The 15,485-nt window shown below is 34.3% G+C and overlaps 1 protein-coding gene across 2 annotated transcripts in view; it reads right to left on the reverse strand.

Annotated features, from left to right (window-relative positions):
• Positions 1-15,485, reverse strand: part of LOC107169860 (transcription factor hamlet-like) — a 119,099-nt gene that overhangs the window by 17,117 nt on the left and 86,497 nt on the right. For both annotated transcript variants that reach the window (XM_089223262.1, XM_015519785.2), the window contains exon 2: positions 9,674-10,086. In XM_089223262.1, the coding sequence (XP_089079388.1) occupies positions 9,674-10,086 (413 nt within the window). The remainder of the gene's footprint in view (positions 1-9,673; positions 10,087-15,485) is intronic.

Consider the following 15,485-nt stretch of genomic DNA (forward strand, 5'->3'; position numbering starts at 1 on the left):
GGGGCTGGCCTTAGGTTTATAAACATAATAATGTTGCCTCGGCGGACGATCCTCCCGCGGCTGTTTGGGTGGTATCCGATGAATTTTTAAACGACCTCTGTCCGCGAGGTTTTATATAATTTAATATTAAATCTCCTTTCCGGCGCTTGCGCCTCACCGGCCGGGCCTTCTTCTACGCTCCGCCAGTACCATCCCCTGTTCTACGGGATTCGGTCGATCCCAACGCAGCCGACGGCATTGCTGCAACGTTATTGCTGTTTTATCAAAAACCAACTTGTGAATAATTGCGCTGTGTACATATATATTATATATCACATCGCGTTATACACTGTAAGTATATAATGTAGTGATGAAACGCACGCAATAACGACGGCCTTTTTGTGTTTGCACTGGCGCACCGCGAATATTATACTCTTGTAGCTCAACAACCAACCTTTATTTCATACTTAACTAGTATTTCTTCCTCGGGGGCGCACGTGCGGCTCGTTTTTCACTCATCGATGATATATTATGTATGTGTATATAGAACTGTAGTAGTGCCTAGCTACACGAGTAGTTATCCTGCACCTCCGCCGACGGCGACGTCTGGCGCCCTTTCTATATATACATATATCCTAAACCGTCGACTGCAAAAGACACCGGCGCACAGATTTTGCATAATATATAGTCCATCGAATTTTAATCTTATTTTAGGTTAACTCTTTTACACAGTGACCAGACAATTTTATAAGAAATTCGAGTTATTGTTGTCATAATTATTATTTTTGACTGTACAATCTTTCTATTTACATAAGCGATTCTTAAACTCTTAAATCATTATTTGTTCTATATAAGAGGGAATTAAAGAATGCAAGACATACTTTTTCATAAATTTATATAATTTTACTACCATCGAATACATATACATTTCATAATAAGAAACTGATAGGGGTCGTAATATATATTCCCAATTCAAGAACCTATATATCATTCGAAAAAATATGTAAGCAATCAAAGTTACTTTCTATGTTTAATATTTATGAAGGATAATCATCTATAGCATAGTATTAAATTTGTATATGCATCAAGGTAGAGTATCGAAATAATTTTGTTTTACTAATTATATTATAATAGTAATTGTTGTTGGATTGCAGTTGAAAGAAATTTTCCAAGTGAATATATTTAAATTTAATTTAGCAAGCTTAAAAATTTGTATACAAAAATTAACTCGTAGGTGTTTAAGAAAGTAAAAACTATCAGAAAGAGATAGAATCGTGAGGATCCCGTCATAAATATACGCAACCAATGTGTTTACTCGGATGAACCGATCGCGATAATAATAAGAAGGACTACTGTGTAACAAAAGTGTAGAATAAGGGATAACAATCGTATATATAGTTTACATGTACGCATTAATATTATTATCAATTATCATTATTGAAAGCGAACGGGTTTTGTTAACAACGGTGTTCGACATAGATATATCGTCGTACATTCTTATCGGAATATAACATTGTGCAATAATTAATAATATTATTATTGTTATTAAAACAAAAACAAAAAAAAATGCTGACGAGCACTAACCAATACTTGTTTTTTTGATATCTTATTAACAAATACACGTGGTATAGTAATATATTACACAATATACAAATTATACAGTTATAGTGACTTGACGGTTACGATAAGATGATAAATCGCAATTTATTTCAAACACAAGCGAAAAATTGAGAACGTTATTGATTTTTTTCGTTTAAAGGACAATACTGTACATGAACACGTTTTATTTCATTCTCTGCTGCTACTGTATATAATTACCAAACTATTGTCACCGCATTGTAGTCGCTCGCGTAACGTACACACGCGCGTAGGTCACGGTCAATAAAACATTGCGTTTGCAGTATATAATTATATAAAAATTTAACATTTTAACGTGATAATAAAAAAGTTAGCGGCATATATTTATCAAAAATACGTCTCACATCATATGACTATCACGAAGTCGTTATAGTAATATGGATCGGACCAACGCACTGCAAAAACCGAAGCCGGATTATACTGATAACATTATAATATAATTATTTCTGCAATGTATTATGATAATATGATATTGGTTATAGCCTTATAGGTCACGTGAACCTATACTAGGGTTTTTCGTACGCACCAAAGTCTTGATAATGGACGGTTAAGAAATATCGCTGCAAAAGATAAAATATCGTTAGCCGGCGTTCAAATCGCCTCTTCGCGCATTTGTCGTACCATCAGACGTACCTACATACAATCCATTACGGACAGTTGATATCGTAACGGTAAAACATAACTTATCCTGTCGATAGAGATATTATATGATGTATAATATTATGATTATTGCGTATAATATACAGATATAGGTACGCGCATTCGAGGCCATTTGTCGTCGGATCATGTACACGCAATACGGCTCCATATATATTTCACTTATCGTATGTATAATAAATAATAATATCGTATTACTGGAGTGTACCGAAATGCGATTTTCAATATAAAATCCTTTTTAATTATAGGAACGCAACGATCGAGTTTTGAAATATTGCATTTAATATCATCATCATATTCATAACATATGCATCGCATATTATATCCATCACATATTATATACATGCGTTGAATGATTTATATTAACAATATCACGGTCCATCCAGCAGCTGACATTGTGGACGCTGGCTCGTTTAAATATCGTGTGCAAAGAGGAGATGACCGTAATAACTCATTAACGCCACTCGCATCCGCGGACGATATAATATGTATACTATATATACACACACACACACACACATAGGCGATAATAATATTAATCCCTTGCGCGTCTCTTCACAACCCCTCTCGAATTTCGTGCCACGCAACATCAATCCCGTCCACGGCATATAAATTATATAACTCGGCTGCTTGCTGATGCAGTCTTCAGTCTTGACCTCTACAATGCGACTGCATAGGTATATACGATACGATGCGCCGTATACGTGTTACATGAAATTAAATCCGCACGCAATAATAATAATTTAATAACGCGAAATATTATTATATAATATTATAAAAATTATATACAATGTGCAGTCATATTATCCTATCATCATTGTACACACGACGGTAATAATGTTATAAACGATAATTGTATATAATATATTATATCATATTATATAAATAGGACGCGGACGTTAATGGCCCTCGACGTTCACGGGACCGTATCCCGACAAACAATAACACAGGGAAAGAGATAACGCGTGTGCGAGGGATTGACGCGCGCGCGAGCCCAACCCTTGTGTGATATTACAATATATATATATATATATATATATATGGTGACTGCGATTCACGCGTATATTATTATACGTGTATATAATATATATAGTATATTGTGAGCATGTACCGAATGAGAGTGTGTGTGTGAGGGAGAGAGATAGATACAGTGAATAACCGACCCTCTTCCTATCTACTGCCGACGACCCTTCTTCCATAACGCACACGCACACAAACACATACTACACAAAACGGCATCAGACAACATGTGTCAATGATGCGGGAAATTAAATAATTCCGAGAACGTGCGTGCGAAGGGCGGAAAATCGACAGAGACCCTGTAATAAATCAAACTCGAGTAAACTGTTGCGGGTTTTCTTAACAAAAACTTGATGCCGACAAAAGACGTACATACATCGAAACAATACCCGCCTATATATCCTATATTATATTACATAATATGTTTATTGTTTATGATGGTTAATTTTTTTTTTATGAATATGCGATCAAAGTTTTTCGCGTGTTTTCTATGACCTATAAAATACTATTCACATGCACGGCCGACGACGTTGATTGTTGGATATAAAAAATAAAAAATTATTATTATCGAAGATACACCAATTTATTATAACATTATATTATATGAAATCAATGTCGTTATTATATACTGTATCATGTATGCATACAATCTTCGGAGTTATTTCATCCCTGTTAAATAGTATAATACGTCATATTGGCGGTAGGCACATGCGACGAGGGTGACGCGGTCGGTAACGAGAACAACCGCTCACATTATTATTATTATTATTATTATTATTACTATCCTTACTATAAACTTTGTATGCATATCATCCTATAGTATTTTTTACATTGCAGTATAGTTTCACTACAGCGCGTGCGGTACGCAAATATCGTACTGTCAAGGGAATTAATAAAAAAATCAACGAAAGTTTTTGGAAGAACAAAAAAAAAACACTTGCAATATTCCAAAGACGACGTTCGATCGTAAATAATAAATGGAAAAGTGGAGTTTAATTTGTACATCGGCCCGAGGGTGTCACGTGCTGCACACATATTATATAGTTGTTTAGGATAGGGACACAATATTTATATATAATATAATATGTAATTCCCTCTCTTTTGTCTTTCAGCCCTTCTCTTGTATAATTGGCAACATGATAAACACGTACTGTGTTTTTTTTTCAGTTTCATACGTCCACGAGGGGAATGTATAATCTTATAAGTTATATCATAATGTTATGAACAGATAACGGTCCGTACGCAAAACGGCTATTCGTGATCAAAAAAAAAAAAACACCCCTCATAAAAATCTTGACAGTTCAACGTCTTTTTTCGTTTTTTTGATTTGGCACAAAGTCACGGTTTAGTGAACACTTGACGTTTTGCATACAATTTCAATACATCTGCAGTTCGCGAATACGGTCGGAAAAAAATTATATAAATATAATATAATTTGAATACAACGACGGTTTTTACCTGTTTTCTTAGAAGGTATATATAATGTTATTGTTAGGTATATTTTATACGTTTGCGATTTATTATGCAAAAAAAAATATAATAAGGACTCTGATTGGGGGGGAGGGGGGTACACGGCACACTGTATGAGACACTCGAATTATCAACCAACCCCGAATTTCTTGCTCTCTTTCCGCTCGTCAGCTTGAACTATTTTTCCGGTCGTCAAGTCACAAGCAAATAAACAAACAAATAATAAAAAATACGACTTCTGCTCTCTTCTCCAAGACCACTCGAGATGGAAAACGAATCGTTTTTCCGCTCCGGTGAAGTTTGAAAAGGCGGAGCTTGGTTGGCGGGTCTTGTCCAATTAGCCAAACGCTGGCCCCGCATCTTTCGTTTCGCGTGCGGTTACGAAGGCGTGGTTATAATATATACCGACCTCGACTTGCACAGGGAAAAACACGATATCGTTTTATATACTTGCGGTCAGTTTCATACAGCCTGCAGTCAACGTTTCACTCAAATTTTCAACATATATCATTTAAAGATTAAACTAGGTATAATAAAATGAAAATAATAACAAAAGAGAAAGTAAAGCAGGTAAAATATACACTCAAAAAACGCCAAAAGGCTCAAACAAAATACCATCATCCATCACATCAAACGTCAAATAATTTTATATTAGGACCGAAATCGTTTGATTGCCGTCATTGCCGATTTTGAAATATTACACGGATGAAAATTAAATCTTAAAATCTCTCCGGTTTTCGATATTTCAGAATAGGTATTTATTCATATTTGATTTGCTTTGCAGCGGTTAGGTATCGATCGCGGAGTCTGAAAAAAAGCGTATATACAAAATACATGACTCGCAGAGTTACCTACATACAATGCTACAGGGACTATCGTCGGGATTTCCGCACGCACAGATTGGATATTATTAAAACAATATTTTCTTTCAGTAATTCGATACGGCAGTGGGTGATGGTGGGGTGGACGGAAGCATTCAGCGGAAGAGGAGAAAAAACCTGAGCCAAATCGACGCCGCCGCCGCGAGTATTTTCCGTTACGTTTAACTGATAAATCAACAACGGCGCAACAGCCTCCACGAACGCGAATTCCTTCGCGGAAATGATTGAGATGAATGGTGCCACGTCGCCTCCACAAATGGTGAAAACCCTCGCGATTTTAATAAATAACGCGTATACACACATACATATAACCTAATATATATATATATATACAATATACATACACCGATTTTTCACGAAATCATTCCGGGCCCGCGGATAGCATCACGCTCCGAATGGTTTTTACAGATGTGTGAATGCTGATAACAGATGACGCTAAGGCAATATCCGCCGCCTAGTATAATATTATACTGTTTATACTTTGATTGATGAAAAACCATTATTGCTGCGTGCGTAACGCAAGCGCGCGCGCGCACACATACTCACCCACACTTACTCGCCGTCCTGCAGGCTGCTGTTGCAGTGTTGCTACGACGTCGTCATCATCGCCGTACATAATATAATATTCTACCTAAGAACCGGAAAACAAAAATATTTTGAATTGTGTTTATGGAACCGGTGCTGTCATATATACACGCTCACGTCTTGAAAATTAATCGAAAATGGGTTTCCTATAAATGTTTCCTTACTCGCTTCCTTATGATTGGTAGTCAAACAATTCTGTAGCTTGCAATATACGTACACCTATGTTTCGGTAATGCCCATTTTACGAGTTAAAATAAAACATATGTTTCATTTATGGGAAAATTGCACTTCGTTGTATGATTGTCAGATAAATATTATAAATATTTTTAAGCTGTAGTATTCATGGACATTTGATTTAAAAATACTATACTACCCGAAAATATTTAATATACCTCTTGTATGAAACGAAAATATAGTGTACATAGTAGGTATATAATACAGAAAATTATAGCTCGGCAGTTTTCGCGCACAATCGAGTTTACCACTTGGAGACGAACGACACGAAATAATATGAACACAATGTGGATGAAATATATCACTGACTATAGGTATAACCATCTAGACTCTATATAGACTATATGGACAACAGTAAAAATGTAACAAATAATAAATAAATAAGGTTCGAACGACGATTTCATAGTGAATAATGAATAAAAGTACCTACTATATACAAAGAGCTTGGACATCAAAAGATGTTAACGTTCAACCTGTTTTTATAGTTTCATACATGGTACATTATAAAATATGTGGTATTATTATAATACGGAATACGCACTCATATTGTATTATAGGTATATAAGTACTTGCCGCGCGCTTAGAATATGATTTTATGATGTAATAAATAGGTAAGCGTAAATAACGAAAAGGGATGAAAGACTATGTATAAGACTTTATATTATAGCAATATAATAATAATATACGAACAGCGCATTGTCATATTTTGTCAAATCGTGTTCGGTTGTCCGCACTACACTCGATTTAGCGATAAACGAACGCGGTTGTTTGTACCTAACTTGTATGTTGTATAATACAACGCATAATAAACATCTTATAACGACCTGTCTACGGTTAACTAACCATCTATACCTGTTAAGTCGAGTAAGCAGCCAAGCGAGCGTGCGCAAGAACGGCGTTCGTGCGCGTGACGCGATAACAACGCGTTTTCGGCGTTCTGTTTAGCGTCATCGACCATATGCACGTTTGGGTATTCAAGGGGACTGTGAAATGTATGATAATAACGAACTCATAATCAGGTATACGATACACGTTATTATTATTGTAGATTTATCGTTATCCACGAGCGCCGTCGTATATCGGTTGGAGGTAGGGTGGTTGAGTGGTGGTATGGTGGAAAGGAATACTCGGGGTAGGTACTCTCCGGAGCGGCGGCGTGCGGCAGTTTAGCGTCTCGTCTTTATACTCGCCGTCGTCGTATATGTATATATGCATGCGCGTGTATAAACAGGTGCGATAGTATATGAGAATACCTACGTTTAGTGTGTTATGTATACTGCAGCAGTGCTGTGAGCATACCTCGGAACAACCCATATGGCCATGGGAGAACGACGAAAATCGCGTCAAGAAATTATCTCTCGGCATTCTTGCATCCGCGCGAACACCGCAGCATAATAACATAGATTATCGTGGGGATTTCACCATAATATATGATATTATATTATTATTATGGATGCTCGAGCAGAATATAATAATCGTATGTGTGCCCGCGTATAAAACGTATTATATATACAATATGTATATGATATAATATAGTCGCAGTAGCCGTCCTCATCGCGGATTGCACTGTAAACCTGGACCGCCCGCCGGGGGCAGATGATACCGACCATAAAATTCGATCAGTTCACACCTCGGCCGTGGGGACAATGGGTTCGCGGACATTAGGCGGTCGGATTGTGTGTGTGCGTGTCTGTATAATATGTATATATTGTGCATATGGATAGATACCTACTATAGTATACCAGCGGCATATTATAATAAGTATACAGCGTACGCGCATTATCCGTGCGGCTCAATGCGTGGCGGTGGTGATAATAGTATATATATATATACATATATATGTGCACTGCACGTCTGAACTCATACAAGCCACCGACGAGTATAGGTGGTGGCGAATTTTCCAGTTGACCGGGCGGATAAATTTTAATGAACCAAAAACGAGGCGAGTTTGCCCGTCAAAAATCTACACAATGACAATATATATTATATAATATCGTGTATAGGTACATCGTTTGTACAAATTGTACATATAATAATCTGTACGGGGTGTGTCTCGTACACAGAATGTGCACCCTGTTCAACACTACATATTTCGTTTTTTGAAACATAATAATATGATTTTGAGCTATACCAGTGCTTTTGATTCAAATGAACTAGAAAAAAACAATACTAATCATAGACGGGTAAAATAAGCTGATGTTTTGAAGCTTGTAAACGAGAAGAGAATGTAGTATATTATCGTACATATACCTACACGATGTTGCACATCATATTGCAATATCAACAAAATACAGACATAATATTATATAGGAGACTCGTCGAAACATTCCTATTATGTAATACTTGAACAATTGTTTTTCGTCAAAATTATATTGATGAAAAATGCGCGACCGACAGTCCGCTACAGCTATATTATAACCAGTAGCAACGTATATTATATTGAAAAGGGATCGAACCGGCAACAATCGGAGGTTTTATACTTAAACTCTCTTTTTTACTCGGGTGCGCGTGATAGTCGGGGTGAACTACAAACGGGGGCGTCCTATATACGGCTTATATTTATACATACATACATATATATATTATATATATATAGACATTTCTACGAGGTGTTCGCACGTATCTTATTATACGCGTACACACACATATTATCGCGTATAATATATATATATATATATATATGGTATCGGTTGTGCGTAGAGTGTGTGTGTGTGTGTGTGTGTGTGATGTGTAGCTAATCTCGCGGAGATCCCCTGCAGGGTCATCCGACACCTCGGCGACATTATATTATATCCGTCGATTCGTCCCTCCGACAACTGTCAAAGTGTGACGTTTCTTTTTTGTAGCTTCACACCTTTTGTGCGTGCCCGCTACGCGGCGATATAGTTTCCGTTGGTGGCGTGCGTTTCCGAGATCTAGCGCATTTTTTTTTTCACAATATTTATCGCGCTGTTACTTTTATACACATATTCCGGATCACATTCCCTCTCGTCCCGCTCGACGGTGTTTACTGTTATTTACCTGTATATATATACCCATAGGTTTTGGCTGGCGCGCGCGCAAGAGGAGGATAAGAATAAGACGCGCGAACCAAAAAAAGGGGGACCAAAATTACGTATATAATAATTTACGAAACCGATAATGTGCTGATGGGCGATAAAGGAATTTTTTTCCTATATTGTTATTTATGTTTTTTGAACGTCACTCACCTCCCAGGCGAACCGCGAGTCCACTGGCTTCGGGCCCCATTTGCCCAGGAACGGTCCGTACTTGACGCCTTTGAGGAGCTGTGTCTTGGTCCACACGCCGCTCGCGCCCGCGTTCCGCAACTCCAAGTTGTACGGCATGGCGGCCGCGTTGGCTGGCAGCTCAAAAAAGTTGAAACTGCTGTTCAAACCCGCGCCGATGACGGCACCGACCTCGTCAACAGCCGCAATCGTGTCTTTTTTCCCGTTGTTGTTGTTGCTGTTTGCGCTGCTGCTACGGCTCCGGCAACCGTCATCGACGACGACGACACCGCCTCCGTCACCGTGGCCGCTACAATCACTGGACAAGGAACGCTCGTCCTCGCTTCGGCCAGCGTCTGTGTCGCCACCGCCTCCACCACCATCGTCGCTACTGCCTGCCAAAACGTAGACAATTCCGTTAAAATCTCTTCCGATAACAAGCACAAAGTGTGTCGCTATACAATTATATAGGTATACGTACACGTATACTTTACAACCTAATGCCTACCCATTTTTTTTAAAGTATATTTTTGATTTTTTAAAAACATTTTTCAACAAAATGTATTTCATAAATTCCTGTATTAATAGGATGTCAGCACAATATTTGTTTTCTGTCAGACTCACGCGCAATATAGATAAAACGGTTCCGCCTCTTTTTAGGGTTTTGAGTAATCGTAGAGTAAAATCACTTATTATAAAAATTATAGAGGATAATATTGTTTAGGTTTTATATTTTATTTTATTTTAACTAAGTAAGAGTTTTAAAATAAAAAAAAAATGTGTACATTTAATTGTTCAAATTGTTTTGAGACAATATTTAGACAAATCGATATCATTCCCTTAAAAATATTATTTCCTATCGATATTGTATGGGGTGATTTTATTCTAAGATTATTCAAAAACATTAATAAAAAAATGATTCTGAATAAATGCGTTTGGTCTATGCTATGCGTGAGTCAGATAGAGAAAACAAACAGTGCGCCGACATTCTCTTGACAGTCGTCAGTTGTACTAAATGTATACCTATACATATTATTATATAAAACTATTTATCTTTGAATTATTGCTTTACATAATATTAAATAACGTTGATACCACAACAGATCAAATATCAAAACAGTAAACATCATGGTCGTATAAATAGATTTATCGATCAAATAGTGTACCTATAGGCTATATTATATTAAATGCACTTGTGCGTATTGTATTTCTGGAAAATTCCGTGAATTTACGAAATTTACATTAACCGTTGGTGAACTCTGTGTTAACCGATATTTTAATGGATTCGATTAAAGTATGGATATATTGTCAAGAAATGCGTGTTTTCACAAAGGAACTATGAAACGTGTAATTTTCGAATGATTAAAAAAAAAATATATTACATCCATAAACCTGACATACAAGCCACGTTATGTTATATTATTTATATAATATATGTATAATATAATTACAACTTAATTCATGTACCCAGTTTAACTAAAGAGTATTTGAGGGAGTTTTTACAAAAAAAAATTGCAATAATTACTTTCAAACACGTTTTTATACACACACTATCCGACGCGTACAACAATGTTTGTGACGTATACATATGAAAGCCGTTGAATTTCATAGTATGCACGTGACAAATATCGAGGGAAGCATTATAGCTGGAAAGAGAGAATAAAAACGTGAATATAATTTATACGATATATTATAATACAATATTATTTTATATTGAAATGAACAAACTATAACGATAATTGCAAAAGGTCATGAAAGGGAAACTTTTTGTAAACGTAATGTGTACCTGTATAATTTAAGAGAGAAAATTAAATATAAAACACTAGCTGCTGCTATAGTTCAGACATCTGCATCTATATTACACGCATTCTAATTAAAATACTTATATTATTGTTTATAATCGTTTTGACTTTTAACGCAATACAGTTGATCACATGAAGCTCTTAGTCGGGTTTTGACATCATACAAGACATCATAAAATATGACAGGCTGCAATCTCTATCTCGGGATTTCTGTATCGCACATTCAAGGTCGACAATACAAATATTTGTACAAATCGTCCCCGCACCGATTTATTGCCCTGGGATCAACAGCTCGTTGACGACATTGTTTAATAACACTCTTTTGCGGTTTCAAAGATTGTACCACACTATCACAAGGTCGAAGTAAGGGATATTGTTTTGTTTTTATTTTTATTTTGTTTTTACAGCCAAATCCCCTAAGAGACATGATGTTTGGACACCGGCTGAGATTAAAAGAGGCAAACACCGTCTGTCCCATGCCTAATCGTGTAGGATTTCTTTCTTATCATTACCAGAGCACTCGGCGGCTTCGATGAGGTCCAGTGCAGACAAAAAATAAATACTGTATAAAAAACTAATAATAATAAGTTAGTTTTTTGTCAAACGTTTATACGTAGATATAATGCACGATCAGGTACGTATATATAATAAGATTAGGTCAACAAAAAATAATATAAAATACTCGATAAATTAAAAAAATAATTAATAATATTGTCCGTCTTTTGTCAAATTATTTAAATATATAAATCTACACTCATATAATAAGAAATAACTTATAATTACAAATAAACAAATAAAATATTTAGTATTAATTGTAACTACTTTATAATATCTACTACAGTATTAAACCTACCTTTTTTCATTTATATTTTATTGGGTGTTTATAGAGTGCTTAAAATCAATTTTACGCAAACAAGGTTATTTCAAGGGTTATTTCACCATTCAATATACTATATTATATTATTAAATATTATGATCATATACGATAAAAAACTATCACATTTTTTAGTGCATCATACTATATTTATTTAGTTATATTGGACAAAATATATGGATATTTTAAAATAATAACTACGAACCTTTACAAATCACGGTACGTAAAACAGTGTTTTTTTTTTTTTAACTTGATCATGATTGTGTGACGCATTCGATGACTACATTACGATATGAGTTATCAAAATTGTTTATATTTATCGGAATCAACAGAATCACAACAATTACTGCGAACTTCAAGATGCTGAACCCGCTACGTATCCAAACATATAATATATTATGTATATAAAAAGAGTATACATAAATAATGCATTGTCCCGACAACTATATAATTACAGTGACTATTATCGTAACGACAACTAGGTTACCGTATAATAATAAAGTCAGGCTCGTTAATGGCGTTTTCGCTCGTTTAATGTACGGCCATGCGGTAATATTATATTGTTATTAATGTTATTATATTATAATATTATATACATTCATGGATAAAGCTGTACGCCAAACGAGTGTTCAATGGGAACCAAGTAACACGATGAATGGAAATACTTTGGAAAAAATATGTATATGTAGTAATCGATCGTACAAATGTTATCGTGGTTATTTCTAAGTAATCAAACCGATATGAGGAAATTAACCTATTATTAGTCCTTTGATCACCGGTAAAGTATTCACGTAATAATTAATGATAGTAAAAATAATGAATATGGAATAGTACCTATACAATAATAACAATATTATAACGATTATTGATTTACTCAACGCGCCAATTCGTCAGCCTACCGCGCCTTTTATATCAAGAGCGTGTTATAATATTATATACCTCAACACGCAAAACTTGCAATACCTATTTTTTTGTCAAATAGCGATATAAATACGTGCAATTTGCAACACATTAAATCTGTATGCACTCGTTATCAACGATCTGAATATTTCGGTTACACACGCACACGACTCGTATAATATGTATATTTTATTATTTCTTCATATTTATATATTATAATAGGTACACATAATGTGAGGTACCTATATATCATATATTATAATATTATACATAATAAATATAGGCATTAATCAGTACAAATGACAACGCTATATAATATTTGTTAATCAATATACCTACACACTGCACCATAATATAATTATGTATAATTTTCGTGTGTGCATATATTATATTATGTGTGTAATAAACAGCTATTTAGTTAAATAAATAAACGAATAAGTTGAAATTAAATTAAAAAACGATTAGCGTGTTATCAATGAAGAAGATACAATAATCAAACCAATTGTACAGAAAAAGCACAATAGTTAATTAATAGATTCAATGGCAATTATGTAGACAAGGAAATTAGTTGGCGAACCAAAAGTATGTTACTCATTTTGATTCATCACAATATCTGCATATGATACACGCCGCGATGATATAATAATGAACTTTTGACGTTTTTAAAGCACGCTTTTGAACTTTGCTCCCCCGTGGCGATTACTGGGGTAATTATTTATAAAGTGTTGATTTTTATATTTTTATATCGTATCCCACAAATTGGTGTTTTCAATATTTTGACGGATTTTTACGGTCTGCGTCCGTTACGCATGAGGGGACTTTATTTGTAGTAACGTGTACGTACGTGAAATTGTCTCATGTAAACCTGTTCACTGTTCAGTCTATAAGAGCCGTCGCAATCGTATATAGAAATCGCATGCGTGAGGGGACTATTATATTATTGAGACGTATCGAGGTTTCACGGTGTATAGATATTATACACCCCAAAAATATATAAGTAAGCGATAAAAAAAATTGTCAAGGATTATATATATTTTTTTATACTACAATATGTATCAGATACACACGCTTGTTTATACGGTTTAACGTAAAATTTGATCTAACTATATATTTAGAAGATTTTTCACACGACTAGTGTCAATAATAAACATCGCTCCGCTCAGAATCTAAAATATACATTGGATATTTTGGTATATTCAATAATTTATTTAATATAAGGTAAGGTGTTATATTATATAATTTGCACTTTTTTTAATACAATTTACAAAAAAAAGTACAATTTTAAAATAGTCTTATTAACTTAAATTAAAATATCAAAAAAAAACTTTTGGAAGTATATTATACTATAATTATTTTTTATGTATTTTTTTTCTCCGAGTTGTAAATACTGAAACGTAGCCGATATCTTATTTTATATTTTAATATTATTAAAATTATTATCTATTGTCCAAATGTTAAAAAAAAAAGTAATTTAATCAACAATAAGTTAAAATGACTTACGTCAGTACCTAAAACTTTATTTAATAATAAAAATACAAAATAAAATAAATACTATAATTATTATTCATAACTTTAAATACGATAATAAATATCAGGAAAAATGCATTGTCTAGTATTGAAGAAAATGAATAATAAAATACATTATAATATAATGAATGTATAAAATTCGGTCTGTTGCACATATCTCTACCTATTTAAAGAAGAAAATGACACATGAGGGTATATGATATACTCATCAATCAAATTAATTATTGTTTTTTTCGTGTTAACTTTCATCTAAATATACTAATGCTTCGTATTTAAATTTTTTTCTTAAAACTATATACGATGAATGTTTATGTAAAGCTAATAATCATCAATAAAAGTTAACATTGTAGGTAAACGATGTGTGCAGGAAATCTGCACAATGCACATAGATATGAAAAGCAAATAATATTCGCTTAAATTGTAAGTTCAAATTAATCGAGGGTAAAATATTACCTTACTTATGGAAAATTAACTTTGAAATCATCAATACCACATTAATATTTTAGTATTTATAATGCCCCATATTATTATCGATAGTGCAGGAATATGGTTAATGGTTGTTCGGTTTTATCATTATTATTTTGTGGTTCTATACCTATATCTATATAATAATCTACTAGCCCCGAATTGATGATGGCCTATATGGCTATATTATACGGGCAATACAAATATTATTATTATTATTTTAGAA

The sequence above is a fragment of the Diuraphis noxia genome, unplaced genomic scaffold (assembly GCF_037042655.1).
Source record: "Diuraphis noxia isolate RWA-SAM2 unplaced genomic scaffold, SU_Dnox_SAM2 contig0003, whole genome shotgun sequence".
In the NCBI taxonomy this organism is placed as follows: domain Eukaryota; kingdom Metazoa; phylum Arthropoda; class Insecta; order Hemiptera; family Aphididae; genus Diuraphis; species Diuraphis noxia.